We start from the raw sequence: 26,233 nt of genomic DNA on the forward strand, positions 1-26,233 counted from the left end.
ACAGACCCTGGTGAGTACCTTTCCGAACTATGTACAATCAAATAAAATTTCAACAGGTGGACTGCAGTTGAGTTCTGGACAGATCTCAAGGACCTCATGGGTCTGAAGACTTTTGTGAATAAGAGATTTCAGTTTTGGATTTTTGATGGTTAATAATCACAATTATATCCATTCAAAATCAAGTCCACAACACAAAATGTGCAATAAATAAAGGGGTCTGAATACCTGAATCCAATGTATCTCCTTGGGAGCAGGCACTGATTGTCCCAATGTCTTCTGGTCTTCCGCTATCACTAAGGTGAGGGGACATAAAACGATTGGCCCCCTTAACTGCTTGCAGCTATAGTTATTTCTATGTTCATGTCTGCTCTTTAATTACATGGGTATTGATGTATTTTCCTTTGCTCCACATATTACTACTGCACATTTTCATCTTAAGCCAAATATAAAAATACGTAAAATTGTACAATAATACAATCAATAAATAAATAAATAGAGACCTCAGTTGTCTTTAATAAAAGTTATAAGACAGCAGGATTTTACCATTTTCTTGACAGGAGTTTGTGCTTTTATCTTCCATACAAATGGTTCAATTAAAACCATTTTAGCTCTGTAGACACAAACAGGTAAATCAAAATGATTTTGAAAATGATCTCAAACGTCTAGCAACTATGTATTGTCCAAGCATATATAAAGGGGGGATACCCTTTAAAAACATTACATATTTACAATGCATGTAACAAATGAAAGTAACCCAGAAAAACACTAAAAAGATAGGAAAATGTCTAAAGTCTAAAATGTAGGTATTACATTAAAATAACACCTTAGAAAAAAAAGACATACAGGTCATTTTTAAGAATGCACTTTTAGTTTGTAAATGCAAGCATTGTAAAACTTTCTCTATACCAAAGCTACTACAATATAAGTACAGATCTCCTTGATGTACACGATGCACCAAAATTCACACAAGCACAGTAATTATTTTACAAAATGAGCAACTAATTCATTCAATCCTTACGTGCACTTAGATAGAGACAGATATATTTGCCATGTGAAGACATAGAAATAAACAACCTTGTGGAAGCATTTACTGATTTCTCTTGAAAGAATGGCACACTATTGGAATTTTTTGAAAGCTTCTGTAAAAATAAAAGCATTTCTTTCCAACAGGCATCATTAGGCACACAGTTTCTAAGAATAAATTTGTTAGAACCCAAAAGGAGTAAGAAAAGTGTGTTCTGCTTTTCATTCATCAAGTCCTCTAACAATCTGCTTTAAATATAGTCATCATCCACAGGTTCTCCATGCATGTCACAGTAATGGATGAAAATAACAACCACCCGCTGGAACACACCTAGCTGCATCTGACGACGCTCTGAGATCTCCTCACCAATGGTCTCCATGCAGATATCAGCTGAAAGCTGTCCTTTGCGCCGTGGAGCATAGATAGTAGCTGAGGGAGAAAAAAATGTAAAAGTTCAAAAGCTTAAGCAAAAAAGACATTTGCCATACCTGAACTTATCACAAAGCAAATATAAATTCAAAAAATCATAGTGTCTACGTCAGACATCAAAGTGCACTCAACCCATACTGTGCAATGCAGTTTTATTACATAAGCAAGCCTTCACAACTAATGGAAGAAGAGAGCAGAAGGTGTTAATATGTTTCTAGCTAATGGTAAAAGCCTCCATACAGATGGATCAGCAGCACTAGATAATGAGAGGCAGGAAAAGAGACCGTCATGATCAATCAACAGTATAAAACCAAGACACCCATCCGTGAATTGCACAATGTACTTCCATTCACCTGGATCTCTGATCATCAACTTCAGAGTCATGTTTCAACTCTAATCCTGGCTGATCCTGTATCGATCTTAGTCAGTCTCTATCAGTGCAAGACAAAGATGCATGACAGCTTTGGATCTTCAGATTTGCAATCTCCATGAAAGAATTGTGCTCATTGTGTCATTATGCTTAATCCATGATCTCTGGACAAGCTAATTCAGTTGAAGCAGCTGGACATTTGGCACGATTGCCATGGAGTCATTATAACTGCTTGCTGATTTCCAGACAAGCACATGTAGATGTTCAGCACAATATCTGCTGAACCATGCAACACTGAGAGACGGGACTCTGTTTGATCAGTTCATAGTCCTTTATCAGAACCTTTGAATATGGTGCGTACAACAAAGTTGATTATGATTTGGCACAATATACGAACAGCCCAAAATACTCATTTGCTCTTGTCTGCTCATAGACATGATGGGTATAGGGAGGTGCAGAGAAAATTAAAACATTTTCAACATGTCACAAAAAAATTTTTTCCTAAACAGAGATGGCTTAAATTAGTGTGTAAAGCTATTTTTGTGGATGTCACAAAAAATAAATACATACAGGAAATTATTCAACCTGGAGACAAATGAAAAACGGTTGTTTTTAGCATATCAAATGACAATATCAAGCTGCTCTGTCAACTCTGTTGCTCTGTGCTGCCTAATGACATCACAGAAAAAAGGTTCCCATTGTTTCCTACCTTTGGCTGGTGATACTTCTGGTGAAATACCCAGCTCTAGCATCACTGGGCTCCATTTAATTAAATGGAGCATGAAAAGTAGTATTACTGGTTTTGGTTTTGGTTGATATATTATTTCTGAAGAGAGGCAATTATTTTTGAAAAGAGCAGAACAAATTCCACAAACCTCAAGAACGGTTTGAGCCTTTCAATATGTAATCTTCTTAGACTCCAATCCTAGTAGAAAACAAAAAGCTTCTCATGTTGGTAATAATGGAGGTATGAGGAGGGGTGTATTGAAATGTCCTCTTGGGATCTGAACCCAAGCTCTGAAATGTTATTACAATGTACAACCCAAAGATTGTCAATAACAAACACTTTGTTCAAACACAAGATTGCTCATGTCTAGTGGGTACAAGAGCACCTTGGACCAAAGGTCAATGATCGGTTTTGTGATTATATCGTAACACAAATTTTTCGGGCTGTAAGTTTTGGACGCTCAGATAAAGAGAGGGGCAGAACTGTCTACTAATAACCACTTTGTGGTGAGTTAAATTTGTTGCAAAGGGCACCAGACAAGATTCACCTGGTAAACCCAAGAGAGTCTTCTGGTTTGTCTGGGCATGTCTGAAACTAATTTAACTCTCAATGCCAAAAGGACTTCAGAGTGAGGACAGGGGCATTGGGTCTGAATGGACCACATTCAAGGCCTCAATCAAGAAGTAACACACCTCTTCAACCTTAGAGATATTGGGCAATGTCTTTGGACTGGTGAACTGGCATGGTGGTCCCTTTTTCCCCACCAGAGGCTGTATTCCAATTATAGGGGAATCACACATCACCAGCTCTTTACTCTTGCACAGGTTTTTGAGGTCTATGCGTCTTTTTAGAGAAGGCATATTATCGTGTGCCTAAAATCATGCAAGGTACTGCAGGAGGTAGGGCATATCTGGGTCGCTACTTTGTGCAATCCGGTCTCTGTACGAGTGCAGTCAGAGTTATCCCTGCATTCCCGGTGTTAAGTGGAAACTGTTTAATGTAGTCAGTCTCAAGGCTGGATTTTACATTTTACTATCCATCGGTAACTCACCATTACTACTGTGTATGTGATATTTGGAAGAGACAGGGGATGCTTACCAACTTGAAAAATTAGTAAACACAAACGATGCTGCCTGTCTTTCAGTGTGATAGTTTTATGCCTATATGATTAGACTCTGTGCTATAAGACTCAACTCTAATGATTTCACAATAGTAGCGGCACTTACAGTTCTGTCATTGTAAATAAAGTAATTAGTCAAAAAGTGACAATCAAGCCATTTGTCAACAGCAAAGCAGACAATGTGGAGTCCAAAAATTAAGAGAGAGAGATCATTCAACCCTTGTAGTCATGCATACCACACCGCCCGTGTGTGTGGTTTAAGTACATTCTGGTGTGGTTCATGCGACAGAGCCTCCTGGAAGACACGCTTGAAATTTTAGAAGCAAGTCATCAGCCTGCAACTAAACTCCAAATTCCACAGACAGAAATGCGTTCTTGTCTCAGCTTTTCTCCTGAAAGCTTGGGATCTCACTCTTGTACTGGAGTCCCTTTCCCTTACAGGATAAGCCTGTACAGGATACCTTTTTTGCTAGTGATCACACAAAGTGTAGTGAAGCTACAAGCCTTGGTGATGAGCTCAACCTGCATGCATTGGTGTACATACGACTTTGGAATGCCCCAGGTCATATCACCCACTTTTGTGATTACTGATTTTTATTTGGTGTTTCTGTGACTATTGTCCTTGCAGCATTCCTTGAGGGAGAATCTGCCAAGTGTTCCTTGCTATGCCCTATGCCCTATGCAACCAATGGTACTATCTGGACTGGATGCTGGCGATATGTTCATCAGATCAGCTGTTCATGTGTTATGGGGAAAGACATTGGGGGGCTTTGTCCAGGTCAGGGCCATCGGGTGTATCACCTTGGCCCACAAGCAGACTGGACACTAAGCCCCTGCTATTACACGTTACAGCGAGGGTCTCCTCCTCATGGGCAGTATTTAGAGGCATGTTGCTTCAGAAAGTCTGTGCCACTGCTACCTTGCTATCTATGCACATTCTTCAGGCTCTACAAGGTTAACATCACCCCATGGTAATGATGGCATTCATATTTGAACACCTTTCCAGTCAGTCCAAAGTGAGGTGGTTCCATATGACATTGTGGCATTGTGTTGGACACCACCATGCTGTTTAGCAGGGGTGAAATAGAATGGCAGTTACATATGTAACTGTGGTTCTATGAACACCACACTTGTGCATTTCATTATTCAAAGTAAATTTGGTAATAATATTAATTTAGCTTTCGTGGTGCAAAGTAATGAATTCACAATCAGAAGTTAATATTTATTGCACAGTTTGACTAATATACATTTTACTTCTTGAGAATTGTGTACTTAAAGTACTGTAATCCCGACCTTATTCTTTCTGTCACTGCCCACAGCTATTGAGTATTGGTGAGGATAGGGACAGAGATTGGCTGATAAACTGAGAGCTTTATTGAAGTGAACTCCTGTTTCACCACCACTGACCAGTACAGTGACTATAGCACTGCGGTCGATGACCTGCTGGAGCATCCGACTCTTTGGAGAGACCTCTGTCTTGGGTATTGGTTTGTATCCCAGTCTCCTCACAGTCAGAAGTGAAGCATTCAAGTGCATGTCCACTTCGGATGGTGCCAAGAGAACATCATCATCTGCAGATAATTGTGATGTTACCTCTAGCCCCCCATACTGGACATGACTTCATCCCTAGCTGTTTCTTGATATCCTGTCTCTTTAATTGCACAGCGAAGAAGTGCCAAAAATCAAGGCGAGTTCTGTGTTTCATTGTAGGAATATAAAAAAAGAAGATAACAGATGCAATTTTGTTTTGAAATGGGCTGAGAAAAAAGAAACCTTGCATCATTAGTTATAAACCAAGTTATAAAACCAAGGGTTTCAACTCTTCTGCATTCAGCAGTATGAGGAATTTTGTATCAAACCATTTCAGTTTAACTAGTGTTTAAATCCACAGTTCTATCAATCACTAAATGACAATGTTTTAGTTTTTATTTTTTTAAATTAATTTTTTAAAATTTAAACTATATTAATCTGAATTTGATTAAAACCACAGAAGAAATGTCACAACATCATCAAACTGTTTCCAGGTATACACCCAGTCATGGCTCCCTGCCAACCAATCAGCATTTGCCCAATGCATAGCCCAAAGATACGTACAACGCGCAGTTAGCTCATTGGAAGACTGCAAGCTAGCACATCTCTATGTGCTATGTTTATCCATGGTCCCTCCATCTCTGCATTGCGACACAAAGATGCAATGGTGCATTAATGCAAACGTATAAAATGGCCTTAACACTGCATCTAGTGAAATCACCATTGCAATGCAATTCAATAGTTCAAAACCAATAGTTCAATTCAATAGTTCAACTGTTCACTGCAGTTCAACAATCAGTTCACAGTAAAGATAGAAAATGTCTCCCACCCATGGCCACAGATAAAATATTTACTCTTCTTAGCTCTAGGCTCCTGGGCTATACAGGATAACCATGCTGCTTGGATGCCGTGTGGGAGGGAGAATTGGCTCTCGGTCTATACTGAGGACTCTGCTTAAGGGTGCAAGGTTATGTTGCATGTATCAATTTCAAGATCAGTGATTTCAGCTGAGCCGCAACTCTTGCAGCATGGCTCATTACTCACTCAGAACCAAGCGGAAATTCAGTGATTAGCCACAAAGAGCTATTCACTACTTTTCAGGTGGCGGGAGACTTGAAAAATGAATGAAGAATAATAAAAACTTGGCAGAGAGAAGGCAAGATAGTGGGGAGAACTTGGCTCCAACCCCAGTCGGCTGTTAGCAATTTGATTTAATTGAACTTTATTTGCATATGATATTTTTTAAGAACAGACATTGTCACAAAGCAGCTTTAAAGAAATCCCGATCTAGATTTAGATCTCTAATGAGCAAACTATCAATACTAAAGAGTAGCAATATTCAGACTCAAAGGCAAACCTATTTTCTTCTGGGTGGCACAAGAGTGTGGGATTATAAATCATTACAAGCAGTAATATTAGCATTGGGGTTGCATTTTTTTGATGCTAAATTGGGCTAGATTGGAAACAACTAAATGTGTGTGAACTTAATTAAATTGCAAAGACTGAAGCATGATGTAGGATTTTCATTAGTGACAGGCGGATAACATTGCATTGCTCATAATTAATAATATGCTGAAATACTACAAGATATTGCCACCAGTTGTCATTAAATAAGCAAATGGCAAATAAGCAAAATCCTTTTTAATCAAACAGTGACAGGGTTGTGATCAGAGAGTGACTGCATTTCAGTGCGGCACGGGTCCCACACACTGATGAAAAATAAATGCAGAGGAAAAAAAGCATAGTTGATTACGTTCACTAGACAACTTTGATTACATTCATTAGACAACTTTAGCATTTCATTCTTTGTTTTTCATTGAAATGCTCAAGTGACAAGCAATGCACTGAAGATTCTCTTTTTCATTGTGGTATGTTTTCTGCATGGCAATAATAGAAAGCAATACATTTTGTGTATTGCATTTCATATTTTATTCAATACTCTAATTGCTTTTTGATCTATCATGGAATCACACAGTGAAATGCAATGCAGTGGCATGGATTGATTTTAAAGGTGGATCACATTCATTTCTGACAACTTCATTTAATTGCTTTAGAACAATACTTTGCTGATTTTTTTTTTTTTTTTTTTTTTGAAGAGCTCAAGCAATGTAACAGCAATGAAATGAAGGTTTTGCTTTTCAGTGTATCATGTTGTCCATGTGTCACTAATGAAAAGCAAGACTGTCCATTAGTCTAGATCAACAAAATGTAGGTCCTAACTGAAAGAGAGGAAAGAAAAACCTGAAAAATGTGTGTTGAGGACATACACAGATCGGCCATAACATTAAAATCACTGACAGGTGAAGTGAATAATGTTGATTATCTCATTACAGTGGCACCTGTCAAGGGGTGGGATATATCAGGCAGCAAGTGAATAGTCAGTTCTTGAAGTTGATGTGTTGGAAGCAGGAAAAATGGGCAAGCCTAAGGATCTGAGCAAATTCGACATGGGCCAAATTGTGCTCTTGTAGCTAAACGGGCAAATACCTGTAGCCACAGTCCAAAATCTAGTGGCAAGCCTTCTGAGAAGAGTGGAAGCTTTTATAACAGCAAAGAGGGGACTACATCTGTTCAAAAACCACATACGAGTGTGACGGTCAGGTGTCCACAAACTTTTGGCCATATAATGTATGTAAGCATCTAACGGGTCCTTTTCCAAGTTAAATGAATATCTAGTGGTGGTGGTCTGTTGCAGTAATTGGGTGGAGCTGTTTCCCTTGCTCTCATCCCATATACCTCAGATAATCAGCATTTTAACCAGATAAATATTTACTCACAGTGGTATGTCAGTGTACCTGGTTTCAGACAGAGCACACCAGTTCATTTCTTGACTGCTGAACACAATGGGAAGAATACAAACACTCATTATTGCGTGCCATCCTCAAACTAACTTGACAGGGAGTCTCAAGTGAACCACAAAAACCATTATAATCATTGCTCTCTGGACCTGCCTGATCCATCCTGAAGCCCTACTTCTGTTTGGAGCTGGAAAAAACAAAACAGATCTATCAGAGAGATAGCAGAAACTTTAGAAGTGACCAAATCAACAATTTGGTACATTCTTAAAATGCTCAGCAACACCAAAAGGCTTGGAAGGCCATGGAACACAACTAAAGTGGATGATCACAGATTTCTTTCCTTGTTGGAAAAAAAACCCTTCACAACATCTAGCCAAGTCAAGAACTCTTGACTTCAAGACACAAACCACTGCTAACACTCAAGAACAGAAACGCCAGATTAGACTTTGCTTTCAAAAAAAAAAAAAAAAAAAAAAAAAAAAAAAGCCTGACCAGTTCTGATGCAAGACTTGTAACAGAATGATGGGATGAGAAGAGTAATGAAAAGGAAAGGACGGGCTCATGATCCAAAGCATACCACATCATCTGTCAAACATGTGGAGGAGGTGTTATGGCATGGGCATGAGTCACTGGTGATTATTGATGTGATTGGTAATAGTAGGATGGATGTAGCAGGATGAATTCTGAAGCGTATAGAGCTATATTTTCTATATATTCAAGACTTCAGGCAGTCATAAACCCTTTGAATTAAAGCTAAAAGTCTACACTTCAATCATATCATTTCAAATCCATTGTGGTGGTGTACAAAATTACAAAAATTGAGTCACTGTCCAAATACTTATGGACCTGTGTGTGTGTAATATAATATAATAATAATATATTTGTATATAATAATATTTATAGTCGCACTATCCGGTTTCCTTATGGGTTTCCTTTTGAGTCTGTTTCCTCTCAAGATTCCTTCCTCATGTTGTCTCAGGGAGTTTTTCCTTGCCACCATTGCCTCTGGCTTGCTCATTAGAGATAAACTTATCAATTTAAAATTTATATCCGGAACTTACATATTTCTGTAAAGCTGCTTTGTGGCAATGTCCATTGTTAAAAGTGCTAGAGAAATAAAACTGAATTGAATTATAGCCAGCTATGTGGGAGATAATCATTGCTCCTGAAACCAGTGGATACCAGAAATTCATTGTCAATCAGTACAGCCTGGCATAAGAGCAATATACTCTTGCTGAATTTGAATTGCTTTGGGACGCAAACCCAACTGGCTATTGGACTGCCTCTCTCAAATACCAACTGGTTAGTCAAACTACATCAGTCACTATTGGACATGATCAAAGATAGCAATGCAGACAATACCATGCTGTTATAAAAAATGAATCAACATTATCTTACCAATCAGATTCAAGAATTCAACGGTGCTGTGGCATAAGATTATATACTTTACTTCTGGTTGAAATACGTGTAAAAGAGTAATATATTTCAGGAAAGCCTGTAGTTTTCAGAACGTCATCTAGTAGAAAATATCAAAATTGAAGGGTTTTCGCTCAAAAGCCTTTGTAGTACTTCGCTTGCACATCTTTTAAGGAATGTCCTGCTTCTTTGGAAGTGTCAGAGTTTAAAACAAGAAAGCAGCTGCCTTGATGCCTGTGTTGTCTCAATTCAGTTGTTTCATAAGGCAGCACTTCAATATACCCATAAGAAAATGAAGTGATACCAGTTTCAAAGGTAGATAATTTGATATTTTTAGCAGATTTCATCCTTCCGGTCAACAGAAACACCACAGTGAACTTCACTTACTGCTTTCTTCATCCTCAAAGTCAGAACGAGCATAACTGTTGGGTACTGCTATACGCAGAGAACGAAGCCATGGGAAATCAGAGATCATTGAGTAGGGTGCCCCATCTACGACACCTAAGGAGTAAAGGAAATTGTTTCAGGGTGCTGGAAAACAACGTAAAAAACAAAAAAGGTCTCAATTCATAAATTGAAAACTCTTCGCTCAATACACAGGTAGGAAAATCTACTAGAAGATATGAAATCTCAGGTCATACACAGCGCCTTTTGGAGAAAATTAAATCTTGCAGGATTCTTCTCACCCTCTAAGGTATAGATGTTTCGTCCCCAAGGGTAGTTAGGATATTTTTTTATGTCTGCTTCTGTTCTTTTTGCCTCTGGGAAGAATTCATTCTTGATTAGTTCCCTGTTGGATAAACAAAAGAGCTTAATAGAGGAAATAGGCAGGAGTTTATGCACCTCAAAGCATAAAACATTGCTTATTTGAATTACTGCTTGCATTTTATTTCAAGGAAATGTTCACTATCAATACTAAAATCAGATTCTGTAAATCACTCAACATTTATTCATACATAATGTTTCATATATAAAGTATGTGATTAACCATTGTTTGTCCCTTTCTGCTGCATGTTGGTACAACTGCAGAGTTTGGTAATAAATGGCAGGCACAAAGCTTGCAGAGATTTTTGATGTGCTGGTTTATTGTTCAAATAAAAAACTGAATGTTTTAGTGCTGCTCCACTGTAAGCTGATAAAATGTAGGCAACTAGTAGCATCATTTAATTAGATACAAAATACTTTAATTATATGGTTCACAGTTCTTTTAGATGCATATAAAAAGTTCAATTAAAAAATTAGCCCATTCAAACTTCAACTGAATATACAATAACTGCTTATTTTATGATAAAATTATATCTTCAAAAACTGTGTGAGGATCATGTAGCATACAGTACTACTATACATCTTCTCACTATAAAGTCATTTCCTTTGTCTTTTTTTTTTTTTTTTTTTTTTGAGACAGCAGGTATGACTGCTGAAATCTGATTGGCTGTTGGTGGCCATTTTTTTTTAAATAACTCAGTCAACATTAAAAATCCACTTAAGATTAGAACAGTGACACAGTACTTTATGTAATGACACAAATTTTGTGAAGATAGGCCAAACTCCTAGGACTAGGACCAAACACATTTAGACCAATTTGCATAAAAGGCAGATCTGTTTCGTGACCGCCCTGAGAGAGATCAGGCATCTTTTGTTCTACAACACTGCCTCTGAGCCAATGAACACACTGGTGAATGACAAAATTAATACATCTTTTGGCACCAATGCTCCAGAATCCTACACTTCTAATGGCCCTTCTGTAAAGATACGGCCTTGATGTTTGGCTTGTTCATTAAATTGTCTTACAGTCAGTGAAGCAACATGGCTTTTCCCAGAGATGATGGGATGTTTCTTTTCAAAGTTTAGTGGCATGTTCTCCAGCTGTTCTCAAATCATCAATGATGGCATTTACTGTCTTCAAAACATTTCTTTTAGAAATGTCTTTTCCTGCTTTCTAGAGCATGAACACTTATGAATACACATCCAAGGATAAAAGTTTTGGCTTAAGATAGTTCATCTACAGAGCAAGGCTCTGAACAGTAATGCCATTCACTGAAGGAGTTCCCCACTGCAACTAATTTCTGAGATCATATGATATAGATAAGATGGATAAAGGCAGTAGCTATCAGAAGGGACTTCCACCTGGAAAAATGCTGGGGAAGTGGTGAGATCCAAGTTTGTCATGGGTGACACGGAATGCTAGACTGGTACAGTTTGGATGAACCCCATTGTCTGAGTCTGGGTTTATTCAGTGGGAAAGCCATCAGAATGAGCAAGAAAGGCAGATCCAGGAAACCAGATGGAACTATAAGTCTGAAGCAAGTACAGAAAATGCAGCAAGTCAGTTGGGTCCAAATTTGAAGTTATGTATCGCTACTGTTCTGGTCTGGTAGACTTTCAGATTCCTTGCACTCTGTTGCTGATATTGACATAAAAGCATCTTGTTTGGTTTAGATGTATCCTAGTATAAACTTGCTGTCAGTATATAACTCAACTAAGTCTGGTTTGATGTCTCTCTCTCAAGTTCTGCATGTTCAACAGCTAAAACAGCAGCTGCTAACCCGAAAGAGGAAACTGTGTGGACAGAAGTAGGCACTAGTTTCACCTTCCCAACAATGAGTCCAGTTTCACTTGCTCCACTGGCATCTGCCACATTTAGATAAGCCCCTGCTGCAACAGTCATGGGAGACACATCTGAGAATACATGGATCTCTTTCCTTGAGCTGTGGAGAGTGAGAAGTGGACATAGTGATGCACTTAACACCCAAAGACCACAGGAAACATCACTGATGATGTGTGCAAGGGCATCACAAGATGTATTTTAAAACCTTTCTACCTGGGCAGCCAGTGATGTTCAGGAACAGACTGAATGACTATGAATAGGGTGGCTACAACTAGAGGGACAGCAGACAACTTGAAAGATGGCAAACAGGGTACAAAGGGCTAGCAACCCAACCTGCAGATTCTGAGAGGAAGAACCCAAGGTTGTTACGGAAAGCCCTAAATGTATACACTCAAGGGGAACCCGAGAGGGAAGGGGGAATTAGAACCCCCACTGGACGGCCCAACAGGCAACAACCCATAAAACGTAACTATGTCTTCGAGCGTGGAATGTGCGTGCAGCAATGTCTGTAAGGACCAAGGTGAAATGTTTGGTGAAGGAGCAAGTGGTGCAGCAAGTGGTGCAGAAACCCCCTGTGAGATGCAGGAGAAGCCTGGCCTGGAGTCACCCCACAGCATTTGGAACCTTCAGGTGCCAGTTAATCAGCCAGATAAGGTGGAAGCTGAGTATACTGAAACAGCAGATTAACTCTATAAGCTCGACGGAGGTGCCCCCGCATCCAAATCTCATGTCATTTTCTCAGAATAACTCTGGAAAGACTCTGAAAACAGAGAAAACTATCCAAAAGAGCGGAAGACAAGCTCTCCTATGATACCTAGGTAATGTCTGTATACCAAAAGCAAGCAGAGATATTTGGTTTCAAAAATTTTACAAAATTATTTACTTCTTGTGCACCTGGTACTTCAAGAATTAGCAATGCTTACATGCATATATTCGTCATATTTTGACATGAAAACAAGAGGGGGGGAAAAATCTGTCAAATCTGCTATATATGAATTATGAATGAAATATCAATGCATGAGTCCCTCTTCCACCTCATCAACCTTAACAAATAACAGAAACTTTTTGCTGAGGTGTGTTGTAGAGAGTAGGAAACAAAGACTAACAATGACAGAGATGGAGAACAGTGTATCCTGAAAGTCTTGATACCTCATCAAACCACCACGATGGCTTCCAGTAGGAGGTTTTTATCTACTCAGGAAGTATTAGCTGTGCTTTTTTTTGAAGACAAGGATGATGGAAACACTTTGTCTGATTTTCCTGAAGAGGGAATCGATTTACCCACACACGATTTAAGTATACACACTTCGTGCACTTTTTATAAGGAAAGTGGCTGTTTATTTCTAAGCATCTTTGAGAAACTGCAACAGTGCAAAAGACAGAAAAAGAATGCTGGCTGTCAATGTGTGTGTGCATACACAGAGTTCATTTTTTTAAGACAGACTGACAGCCAGCATGTACACATATGCATGTATATATATGTATATATACACACACACACACACACACATATATATATATATATATATTTTTATTACACACATACACACAGTCAGGTCTGGAAGTATTTGGACAATGACAGAGTTTTTCTGATTTTGCCTTTATACACCACCACAATGGATTTGAAATAAAACAATCACGATGTAATCGAAGTGTAGACTTTCAGCTTTATTTTAAGAGGTTCCACAAAAATATGGCATTTACCATTTAGGAATTACAGCCATTTTAAAGCAAAGTACTTCCATTTTCGGGGGCTCAAAAGGTATTTGGACAATTGACTGACAAGAAGTTAATTGACCAGGTGCGGTCCATTCCCTTGTTACTTCAAGACAAATGAAGCAGATAAAAGGTCTGGAGTTGACATCAGGTACTGAATTGGCATTTGGCAGCTGTTACACTGGAACTACCAATATGAAGTCCAAGGAGATCTCAATGCAAGTGAAGGAGGCCATCATTAGGCTGGAAAAACAACATAAATCTATGAGAGATAGCAAAAACCTTAGGTGTGGCCAAATCAACAGTTGATTCTTAAAAAGAAAGAAAGCACTGGTGAGCTCAACAACATCAAAAGGCCTGGAAGACCACAGAAGACAACTAAAGTGGATGATCGCAGAATCCTTTCCCTGGTGAAGAAACACCCCTTCACAACATCAACAGAAGTCAAGAATACTCTGGAGAAGGTAGGTGTATCATTGTCAAAATCTACAAATCAAGAGACGCCTTCATGAATATAAATAAAGATGGTTTACAACAAGGTGCAAACCACTGGTAACATTCAAAAACAGGAAAGCCAAATTAGACTTTGCCAGAAAACATCTAAAAAAGCCTCCCATATTCTGGAATAAGATTCTTTGGACTGATGAAACCAAGATTAACTTGTACCAGAATGATGGGAAGAGAAAAGAAAGAAAGGAACAGCTTATGATCCAAAGTATACCACATCATGTATCAAATATGGTGGAGGCCTTGCCATAGGCATGTATGGCTGCCAATTGAATGGGCTCACTGCTGTTTATTGATTACGTGACTGCTGACAGAAGTAGCAAGATGAATTCTGAGGTGTATAGGGCTATACTCTCTGCTCACATTCAGACAAATGCTACAAAACAGATAGGACGCCGCTTCATAGTGCAGGTGGATAATGACCCTAAACATACTGTGAAATGGAATATTCTTCAATGGCCAAGTCAGTCACCTGATCTCAACCCAACAGAGCATGCTTTTCACTTACTGAAGACAAGACTGAAGGCAGAAAGACCCACAAACGAGCAACAACTGAAGGTGGCTGCAGTGAAGGCCTGGCAAAGCATCTCCAGGGAGGAAACTCAGAATTTGAGTTTTGAGAACATGGGCTCCAGACTTCAGGCAGTCATTGACTGCGAAGGATTTTGATCCAAGTATTAAAATTATGGTTATATTTACAATTACGTCACTTTGTCCAAATACCTTTGAGTCCCTGAAAATGGAGGTACTTTGGTGAAAATGGCTGTAATTCCTAAATGGTAAATGCCATATTTTTGTGGAACTTCTTAAAATAAAGCTGAAAGTCTACACTTTGATCACATCTTGATTGTTTTATTTCAAATCCATTGTGCTGGTGTATGAAGGCAAAATCACAAAAACTGTTATTGTCCAAATACTTCCGGGTCTGACTGTATGTGTGTGTGTGTATTTATATATATTTATATATATATATAGTACCAGTCAAAAGTCTGTACACACCTTCTTATTCAATGGTTTTTCTTTATTTTTGTTTTCAACATTGTATATTAATATGGAAGACATCCAAACTATGAAAGAACATGTATGGAATTATGTAGCAAAACAAAAACATGTTAAATAACCCAGAATATGTTTTACATTTTCAATTCTTCAAAGTGGCCACCTTTTGCTTTGATGACAGCTTTGCACACTCTTGGCATTCTCTCAGTCAGCCTCATGAGGCAGTCACCTGAAATGGTTTTCCAACAATATTGAGTTTCCAGATGTGTTGAGTACTTGTTGGCTGCTTTTCCTTCACTCTCTGGTCCAACTCATCCCAAACCATCTCAGTTGGATTTAGATTGGGTGATTGTGGAGGCCAGGTCATCTGATGCAGCACTCCATCACTCTCTTTCTTGGACAAATAGCTCTTACATAACCAAGAGGTGTGTTTGGGGTCATTGTCCTGTTGGAAAAGAAATGATGGCCCCACTAAGTGCAAACCAGATGGGATGGCATGTCTGCAAAATGCTGTGGTAGCCAAGCTGGTTAAGTATGCCCACAATTTGACTAAGTCACCAACAGTGTCACCAGCAAAGCACCCCCACACCATCACACCTCCTCCATGCTTCATAGTGGGAACCACACATTCAGGAACTGTCCGTTCACCCTCTCTACATCTAACAAAGACATGGCGGTTAGAACCAAAAATCTCAAATTTGGACTCATCAGACCAAAGGACAGTTTTCCAATGATCTAATGTTTAGTCCTCGTTATTCTTGGCCCAAGCAATTCTCTTCTGCTTGTTGTTCTTCCGAAGTAATGGTTTCTTTGCCACAATTTGACCATGAAGGCCTGACTCACGCAGTCTATTCTGAACAGTGGATGTTGAAATATGTCTGCCACTTGAACTCGGAGACGCATCTATGTGGGCTGTAATCTGAGGTGCTGTAAATCGGCGGTTTCTGAGGGTGGTAATTCTAATAAACTTACCCTCTGCAGCAGAGGTAGCTCTTGGTCTTCCTTTAGCTGCGATAGCTGAAGCAGTTTGCTAAAAAGAGTGGGTGAAACAGGCAGAGTGTTGAAGTGAACTGGAATATTTGGATGCTGTCACCCCCCCAAGCTACACATGCTACTCCTGAGATACCAGTGATCCTGACCTCTTCTGCTTTACGGATCTGCCTGATCCATCCTGATGCCCTACTTCAGGTTGGAGTTCTCATTGGTTGGAGATCGCTCGCTGCTGCTGGGGATGGCCCCACATGGAAGGCCTGAAGATCATTGGGATTGCTGGGGATGGTGTCTCTTGGAGGCCATGGAGATGGCTTGGGGATCTCATATGGGGAGTTGTACTGTGATGGCTTGGGACTGCGACTGCTGTGGTGGCTTTGGCGGCTGTGGTTGCTGCGAGCAATTTTGCACTCAGGTCTCCATAAGTGGACAGTGGATAAGTTCAACAAACTGGACTTCATGTGAAAACTGTAATGAATTTACCAGTTGCACTATTTGTTCATGTAGTACACAGTTATAGAAGGGATTTTTTTTTTATAATTGCACTATCCATTATCACCCAGATGAGGATGGGTTCCCTTCTGAGTCTGGTTCCTCTCAAGTTTTCTTTCTCATATCGTCTCAGGGAGTTTTTCCTTGCCACCGTCACCTCTAACTTGCTTATTATGGATAAAATCACACATTTACAATATATTTTGATTTAATTTAATTTGAATGTATTTATTTCTGTAAAGCTGCTTTGTAACAATGTCCATTGTTAAAATCGGTATACAAATAAAATTGAATTGACACTATCAGCAGAGAAGTGTAGGAATTTTACTCAGAACTATGAAAAGATTTAATTGCTATCATTGGCTCCAAAGGCTGTGCTACAAAATATTAAGTTAATATTTTTGTTCATACCATTTTCATTTGTTTTCTTATTTTAAATGTCAAATCATAAATCAAAAGGAAACTTTCTATTCTATTCAATGTAAAATAATATTGACTACTATGCGATTCTGTAAGTTTCAACTTAATTTAGAGAAAATTGAGTTTATTTATTTATACCTATATTATAGATGGCCCCATCTGTAATTTGACAAATTTTGTGCAGGATGAGTATGCAAAACTTGGTTGTACATATAATGCAAATTATCTTATATTGGAGTGGGCAAGGCTAAAAGGTCAAAAAGGAAAATCTGTAGCTTTCAGCCACAGAATCAGCAGAACAAATAGATTCATGGTACACCTTATTTTACAAAAGATATACTTATTTTAATGTGCAAAAACATCAATAGTCACCCCCAGTAGACAATTTACATCAGTTACAAGTGGGTCCCAACAAGAATTGAAGTTTCGTGATGATAGTTCAATTGTAACCCTGTCAGTATTCCCGCTGAAAACTGATTGACTGATACTGGCCATGTTTTTTAAGTAATTAAGTAATCAAAAACACACTTACAGATTAGCCTATACAATCATGGGGAAAAAATATTCTATGTTTTTATTTTGCAGGGTGCTGCAGCCGGGGCATGGTTGAGCATCAGCTGTGGATGGAGAGGAGGCAGGTCAAACCGGCTGGTAACACGTGATGATTCTCACCTGTGTCTTATTACTGCCAGTCTACTTATTTGTGTCTCTTTGTACTTTTAGAGACTCCAGTAACCGGTGAGAGAGAGAGACTGTGTGGTATAGCTGGCGATGCTTGCGAGACATGCATATACACGTGCCCACGCACACACACGCACTGAGAAGCGTAAACTGGAACTTGACGGAGTGAAAGCTGGGAACAGGACTCGACCTGTTTTCTGTCGAGTTGTACTGTTTTCGTTGAGTTGTTGGAAGTGCGCTGAAATGCACAGACTGAATAAAGCCCGGAGCTGGGCTAAAATTCCACCTTCCTCTCGAATTGGAGCTTGCGAGATGCATGCATGCACACACAGCCACCTTGGAAGCTCCCCACTTGCCAGGATCATCAAGTCCCTCACCGTCCTCCACCAAACCCAACGCCAAGTGTTCCTCGACCTGTGCAATGAGAAGTAGTGGTGCTTCGAAGCCCTCGGGGAGGAGCAGGCTGAGAGCCAGCAGGAACTCTAGAAGCTGCTGCAGCCCAGCATATCACCAACTGTGTCCTTTGCAACTGATCTACAAGTGACGCTCACCAAGTTGGCCTCCATGGAAGATCCAGAGGCCTTCTCGGAGGTGTTCGAGCATATGGCAGCTGCATGGCAATGGCCAGAGAAGGAATGGGCTTTGCGACTCATCCACTTTATCAGGGGAAGCCCAGCATGCCGCCCAGCATTCAAGAGTCAAGCAGGTGGTCCTGCAGCATGTCCACCGAACACCTGAGGAGCACCGCCGACACTCTCTCCCTCTCTCTCCTACGCTTTCCCCAGACCCAGCTCCCTGGATCCAAGGTGCAGAGCCCGAAAACCAGCCCCCTGAACCCGGCTTCCTCCCCACTTTCCTTCTCATTTCTCTTTCACCTCTGATGTATCACCCAACTACTCTCTCTACAGAACCTACTGCACCCATGAGGAACAGGGTAAAAGCCCAGGCAGGTTTGCAGGCATGGCGGGAAAGTCAGGCATTTCCAGGATCAGCTTTCCCTCATGGTTAGTCCTCGCCTCACCCATCCACTAATTCTTGGGACAAATTGGCCAGGGTTTCAGGCATCAAAGGCAGTAAGAGTAATGTTTGTAGATGTGTTCTGCAAGTTCAGCAAGTTCAGCCTAATGTTGCATTTTTAACACATGTATTTTTTGATTATTAAGGATAGGTTATATCGATCAATCCAAGGAACAGATGATCAGTTATTTGTGCCAAAAAGCCATAGGGAACTTCTGTTCCATGTGGCTCATCATAATCCCATGGCTAGGCATTTGGCTCAGGATAAAAACCTAAATCGTCTAGTGACTCATTTTTATTCGCCAGGCATTCTTGGCGATGTTCGCAGGTGTTGAGCTGCATGTTGCAAATGTCAGCTGGTGAACCTACCGGCCACCCCAAAATGCCCAATTGTGCCCATTACCCTTAATTGAGGTCCCCTTCCAAAGAATTGGCATGGACCTCGTTGGGCCATTAGAAAGGTGCATGTTAGGGTATTGCTTTGTGTTCGTCCTGGTGGATTATGTAACTTTGTATCCAAAAGAAGTGCCTCTGCAGGCAGAATTATTAGGGATTAAATCGATTCACACCAGTCTTTACCATCCACAAACAGATGGCCTGGTGGAGCGGTTTAATCCGACTCTAAAATACATAAGTTCATTCACGAGGGTGGTGAAATTGAGATAAATGACTCAAGACCCTATTTGCAGCACAACAGCGCAAGCCTCCATGGGGTTTTCCCCATTCGAATTATTCCAAGGGCAGCAGCCTTGTGGCGTCTTAGAAGTCAGTAGATAAAATTGGGAGGAGGGACTTTCTAGCACTAAAAATGAAATTCTGGACCTGAGAGCAAAACACCACAACTTAAGCCACCTAACACAGAAGAATTTGTGTCAGGCCCAAGAACAACAGTCCTGACTGTATGACAGGGGTACTCGACTAAAAGAATTTGCACAGGGAGATGAGGTACTCAATTTACTATCCACATCAAACTCCAAATTACTTCCAAAATGGCAAGAACTCTAAGGTAACACAGCAAGCTGGAGAAGTCGACTATGAGATCAGGTGAATCTTCAAATATACAACCTCAATTTCCTGAAACTGTGGAGAGAGGCAGTTCCTGTGGTTCTGGTGACGATGGATCCCAAGAGGGTGGTGCTGGGACCAGAGGTAAGTCTAAAAATTCACTCTGGTCCCTACCTCTTACAATCCCAGAAAGCATTGTTGCCAGGGTGCAGCAAGGGCAATTTTCCGATGTGTTTTCACCTCTATCCAGTCACACGGATCTCATAGAGCACCACACTGAGACTCCTCCAGGTGTGGCTGTATGCAGCCACCCATATCGGTTACCTGAACACACAAAAAAAAATGTCGTTCAGGATGAACTCCAGGCTATGCTCAACATGGGAGTAATCGAGGAGTCCCACAGTGATTGGATCAATCCCAGTGGTCTTGGTGCCCAAGACAGACGGGTCGGTCTCTTTTTGTGTGGACTTCAGAAAAGTCAACGTGATGTCTAAATTTTATGCATACCCAATGCTTTGCTTTGATGAACTGCTTGATCGGTTAGGCACAGCTTGCTTTTATTTGACACTGGACTTAACCAAGGGGCACTGGCAGATTCCCTTGACTCCAATATCTCAAGAAAAACCTTTTCCACTCTGTTTGGGTTACACCAATTAATCATCCTTCATGACCACACCTCAAATGTTGCATATGACCTCTTGTCCTGTGTAAGCCTATGAAGTTTTGTCCAAATCCACACAAGGAATCATGAGTTACAGTTTGAGTGAAATAGCTGCTAACCTGGTAATCAAGGAGTCCCAGAGTGACTGGTCCAGCCCAGTACTTTTGGTTCCCAAAGTGGACGGTTCAGTCAGGTTTTGTGTGGATCTTAGAAAAGGCCATGCAGTGGCTAAATTCGAAGCATACCCAATTTGACAAAGGGATATTGGCAGATCCCCTTGACTCCAATATCTTGTGAAAAAATGGCCTTTTCCACTCCTTTTGGGTTACACCAATTCATGACCCTTCCTTTTGGGTTGTTCAGGGCCCCAGCGATGTTCCAGCTACTCACGGACAGAATCCTCTGGCCGCATGGTGCTTATGCCAGTGCCTATCTAGACGATATCATTATCTATAGTAATAATTGGCAGCGGCACAGTCAGCATTTGAGGGCTGTCTTGAGATCACTGAGGCGAGCAGGACTCACGGCGAACCCAAAGAAGTGTGTGATTGGAGTGTGATACAGGTGGATGTACTGTATCTGAGATTCCACTTGGGCCATGGGCAGGTGCATCTCCAAATTGATAAAACAGCAGCAGTTGTGTTCTGCCTGGGACCCAAGACCAAAAAGGAGGTAAGACAGTTTCTGGGGCTGGCTGGCTATTAACAAAGGCTTATTTCAAGTTTTCAAGTTTCAAGTGGAGTTTGTCATTTCAGCCATATACAAGTACATAGTGAAATGAAACAACGTTTCTCCAGGACCAAGGTGCTACATAAGACAAACACAGAACAACATAGAAATACAAGGGACTACATAAATTATACAATAAAGTGCACAAGTGCAAACAAGTGCAGACAGCACAAAACAGTACAAGACAGTACAATGACTACTGGGATAGATGATGGGTATAGTAAGTCCCAGTGCAACTCCGACCAGTACACAGTTCTGTTTAAAGTGAGCCTAGTGACAATAGTGCAAATAGTACCAGAGTACAAAACAAGTAGCTGAAATAGTGTAAACATAAGAGTAGCAGCCTATGTACAGTATGATATAATGAGTAATGTAGCACCATAAACTTGTGCAAAAACTTGCAAAAAAATTGCAGAGAGGATGGAGGATGCTCAGTTGTGTGTATATATTGGTATGTGTGTGTGTGTTCCTTCAGTCCAGTCCCTGAGTATTGGAGGTATTTGTGAGAGTGTTCCTTCAGTTCAGTTCCTGAGTATTGAGGAGTCTGATTGCATGGGGGAAGAAACTATTGCACAGTCTGGTCGTGAGGGCCCGAATGCTTCGGTACCGTTTTCCAGACAGCAGGAGGGTGAAGAGTGTGTGAGAGGGGTGTGTGGGGTCATCCACAATGCTGGTGGCTTTGCGGATGCAGCGTGAGGTATAAATGTCTGTGATGGAGGGAAGAGAGACCCTGATGATCTTTTCAGCTGTCCTCACTATCCGCTGAAGGGTCTTGCGATCCAAGACGGTACAATTCCCAAACCAGGCAGTGATGCAGCTGCTCAGGATGCTCTCAATAGTCCCTCTGTAGAACATGGTGAGGATGGGTGGGTGGGAGATGTGCTTTCCTCAGCCTTCGTAGAAAGTAGAGACGCTGCTGGGGTTTCTTCATTAAGGAACTGGTGTTGAGCGACCAGGTGAGGTTCTCCGCCAGGTGAATACCAAGAAACTTGGTGCTCTTGACGATCTGCACGGAGGAGCCGCCGATGTTCAGCGGAGAGTGGTCTCTCTGTGCTCTTCTGAAGTCAACAACCATCTCTTTAGTTTTGCCTAATTATGTCCGATGTCACCAGCCTGCTGACTGATCTTACTAAAAAGGAGTGCCAGAACTGGTTCAGTGGACGGAACCTTGCCAGCAGGCTTTCACTCAGGTAAAAGCTGCTCTCTGTGGCAGACCGCTTTTATTTTCTCCTGATCTCTCCCTCCCTTTTGCCTTTGTCAGACAGACACGTTGGACAAGGGGTGGGAGGAGTGCCCCATGCTGTACATCAGCCGCAAACTGTCCGTGCGAGAGACTAAGTACAGCACAATAGAGAAGGAGTGTCTGGCCATCAAATGTACTATCTGTTGGGATGGACCTTCACCCTCTGTTTGGATCATGCCCCGCTCCAGTGACTCCACCGGAGGAAAGATGCCAAAGCGTGGATCACCCTTTGGTATCTGGCACTTCAGCTATTTAAGTTCAAGGTGGTCCACAGGCCAGGGGCTGCGCTGCACTGAGCTGGGGGTGTGTGTTTTGTTTAAAATAAAAACACAGAAAAGCGAGTGCAGTCTGAGTGGCCAATAAAAGAGCCTGTGTTTTGAGTTGCTCTAAGCCTGCCTCCTGTGTCCCCATTTTCGTCCCGACCCAGAGCACGTGTCACAGAACCAAAGACTGGAAGAAAGAACTATCTATCACTGTACACTTTATTTTACAATGGATATGTTTGTTTTAAGTGCAAAAACAAGACGCCTGTCCCCTAAAACTCCTAACAATTCTAATTTCTCCTGGACAGGTATGTAGGTGGAAATGGTATAAAACTTTTTGAATGGTCACTTCATATAATGAATAAAGTAAATAGGTTTTTACCACTTAGAGAGCCAGGTAAGGCAAAGCTTTGGATGAACCACCTTCACAGAAATGTATGAAATGCTAGCTAACTCCCTTGCAGATAACAATGCTAATGATACCAACACCGGAGCTTAAAACCTCATGAATACTCATTACAAAGAAATGGCCCATCACACTTCCCTGTGTAGCAGGAGGGAGTACTACAAAGTTTGTCATGTTTCTGACTTTAAATACGGTCTGCTCAGTCGGTTTTAGTAAAAAAAAATAATTATAGTAATAAAAAAGAAAGAGAAGAACTAGTGCCTGTTCACCTTGTGTGTATCAAAAAAGGTTTCCAAGACTATGCTTGCATAACACGTGAACACGTGTACATACTGACTGATGTTAGCGACGGTGTCCATCCAGCTCCGCACCCTCACTTTGTTCCTGATATTGGGGGGGTTACTGAAATCATGGAGAATTGCGATGTGGTATGGGTAGGGACCACTGAACAACTTTCTCTCCAGGGCCAATGAGTCAATCTGGAGAGCAGATGTCACATTTAGATAAGCCCATAACAAAATTAACACATGTAACACATCAATAGTTTAAATGAAGTTTAAATGCTAATATGTACGCTCAAGATAACAATCTATTTTAAAAGTCTCCACAAATGGGGCACAAAACACCAAACACAAGTGATTTATTATAGGAATGTAGGTGCTTTTTGAAAATTAAAGGTTATTTCATGCACAAAATAAACCTGTATTCTTTGTAAACAGCTGGTGGTGACAAGCATCATAAAATAGTTGATCATGTCTGACAAAGCATCTTTATCTAATGCAGTAGAGCCTGACCTGTCTCATAGGACGCAAGTAGACAATGCGATTTCTTTCAGCAGGTATGCGTAACACCTGATCCAAGACCTGTTCTATGTCCAGCTTCTTGCATTGGGCATAATCAAAGCGGTTCACAATGGGAGTACTCTGCACCTTTAGGTACTTCAGCACCCTGCAGCGAGTGGCTAGACAAATCAAAGTGGCAAAATTCAGTCAGCAGAGTTGGAGGAACTGGCTATAGTCTATACTTGTCTAAGACTCCAAGATGATTTATGTAAACTTAACTAACTCACCATGGACAAACATCATTTTAGGGCAGTCCTTCACAACCAGGTCTGTGATGCCACAGTTTGAGAGTGTGATTCCCACTAGATTTTTGGATTTCAATGTGAGCACCTAAAAGAAGTAAAGTTTTCTAGTACAATAAATTCTGATATTTATAATTTAAAATTTCAGGCAGCTTACCTGTACATGGTCATCCTCAGTGACTGGGTCACTGGTGCTGGTTGACTTGTCTGCAGTGTGTTTTCTTTTCACTGCAATCCGTGGCATAGCTTTGGAAAGCCCTACAGGGATGGTGGTAAGTGAATATACTATATATTATATTTTAATGCCTTCTCATTTTCATTTTCATTCATTTTCTATTTGATAGTCATCTCTATTTAAAATATGGGTGGATAAATAATTGTTTCTGGAAAAGCTTACATCTTTAGAGTTACTGATTTTGGCTTATTGCAAAAATGTGGTATATGCCCTAGACAAGCACATTAACTCACAGTAATCCACTTAAATGAATTAAATATCATCTCATTAAATTTCATGAATTGCGTTATCCTTCCCCAGCTTAAAACACACTCATGTTTTCACAAAAATAAAATATTCCAGAATCACACAAATTCTTGACCATTCCAAGTCCCCTGTATATAAAGTATTAGAATGGTACGGCCAATTGTTTTTGCTACACTGAAGACATTTGGGTTTGAGATCAAAAGATGAGTATGAGATGACAGATCAGAATTTCAGCTTTCATTTCCTGATATTTACAGTGATGAAGTGATGAAAAAATATTGGAACATGTGACTGACAGTTGTTTCTTGTTGCCCAATTGTGCCCTGTTAGATTGATGGTTTATACAATTAATAGCTGTAAACGTCTACTCTTGGTTTCAGCCATGGGTTTTGCCTGTGAAGACTGCATTTGTTGTTAAGATGGATACACCGTCATGAAGACTATAGAGCTATCTATAGGAGACAAGCAAGCAATTTTGAAGCTGAGAAAAGAGGGATAGCCAATACGACAATCTGAACTGTCCTGAACAACAAAGAAACCACTGGTGTACTAACAACCAGACATTCAACAGGTCATCTGCAACAACAGCAGTTGATGAGAGCAACGTTGAGAGCTGTGAAGAAAAAGCCAAAAACAACAGTCAGCGACATCATCAACAACTTCTACAGGGCAGAGGGAAGTTATCACAATCCCCTGTTTGAAGAAGCCTTTGAGAGCTATAATATAGAGGCCATACCAGCAGTAAGAATTGGAAAGGCCAGATTGGAATTCACATTCGCTTTGTAAAATGCGAATAAAAACAGAATGCAAAGATTTACAAATCACATAAACCCACATTTTATTCGCAACAGAGCATAGACAACATATGAAATGTTTAAAGTGAGATATTTTACTATTTTGTGAAAAATATTAGCTCGTTTTTTAGGAATTTACCAAAAATCCCCCCAAGGGGATCCACCAGATGGATCAGAGAGGATCCTCTTCTGTTTGGGAAGTGGATGGACACAAAGGACAAGTCTATGCACTCCACAATTCATCAGGCCTTCTCAAAGAAAGTCAAAACCAGAGACAAGAACTGGACTGTGGAAAATGTTCCATGCTCTGCAGTTGTACCGTATAACAGATATATGGGTGGTGTTAACTTGTCTGATGCAGTATTATACCACGCTACATAAGACATTTTGTTGGTACTGGACGCTCCTCCACCACAAATGCCTACCTTCTGCACCGGCAGATCGCTCAAACAGGAGGTCAGAACCCCTGACACACAAAGTGTTTATAGAGGTGCTCACTGCTCAGCTGTGTGACAGAAATTACTGGGTATCCCAGGAAAATTGTCAGGCAGACAGTGCAGGACCTGCCCGTGGGCCACTGCCAGCCAAACAGACACAAGCATGAAGGCCACACAAGGACGCAGGACCTGTTCACTCTGTCAAAAAGTGGATAAAAAGAAAATGTGGACACCTCGTAAGTGCAAGGCCTGTGATGTGGCACTGCACCTCATCGTGGACAGGCAT

The 26,233-nt window shown here is 40.6% G+C and overlaps 1 protein-coding gene across 5 annotated transcripts in view; it reads right to left on the reverse strand.

The window, feature by feature from the left end:
* Window positions 1–493: 493 nt before the first annotated feature.
* fbxo38 (F-box protein 38) overlaps window positions 494–26,233 on the reverse strand; it is a 93,362-nt gene continuing 67,622 nt past the window's right edge. For 4 of the 5 annotated variants that reach the window (XM_053235461.1, XM_026917724.3, XM_026917723.3 and 1 more), the window contains 7 exons: window positions 24,393–24,493; window positions 24,221–24,323; window positions 23,946–24,112; window positions 23,485–23,630; window positions 10,101–10,204; window positions 9,802–9,915; window positions 494–1,453 (listed from right to left, as the gene is read on the reverse strand). In XM_053235461.1, the coding sequence (XP_053091436.1) occupies window positions 1,275–1,453; window positions 9,802–9,915; window positions 10,101–10,204; window positions 23,485–23,630; window positions 23,946–24,112; window positions 24,221–24,323; window positions 24,393–24,493 (914 nt within the window). In that variant the 3' untranslated portion in view covers window positions 494–1,274. Of the gene's footprint in view, window positions 1,454–9,801; window positions 9,916–10,100; window positions 10,205–23,484; window positions 23,631–23,945; window positions 24,113–24,220; window positions 24,324–24,392; window positions 24,494–26,233 lie in introns of those variants that run through there. The other variant, XM_026917728.3, reaches the window with a different exon arrangement.

Source organism: Pangasianodon hypophthalmus, chromosome 7 (assembly GCF_027358585.1).
Source record: "Pangasianodon hypophthalmus isolate fPanHyp1 chromosome 7, fPanHyp1.pri, whole genome shotgun sequence".
Classification (NCBI taxonomy): domain Eukaryota; kingdom Metazoa; phylum Chordata; class Actinopteri; order Siluriformes; family Pangasiidae; genus Pangasianodon; species Pangasianodon hypophthalmus.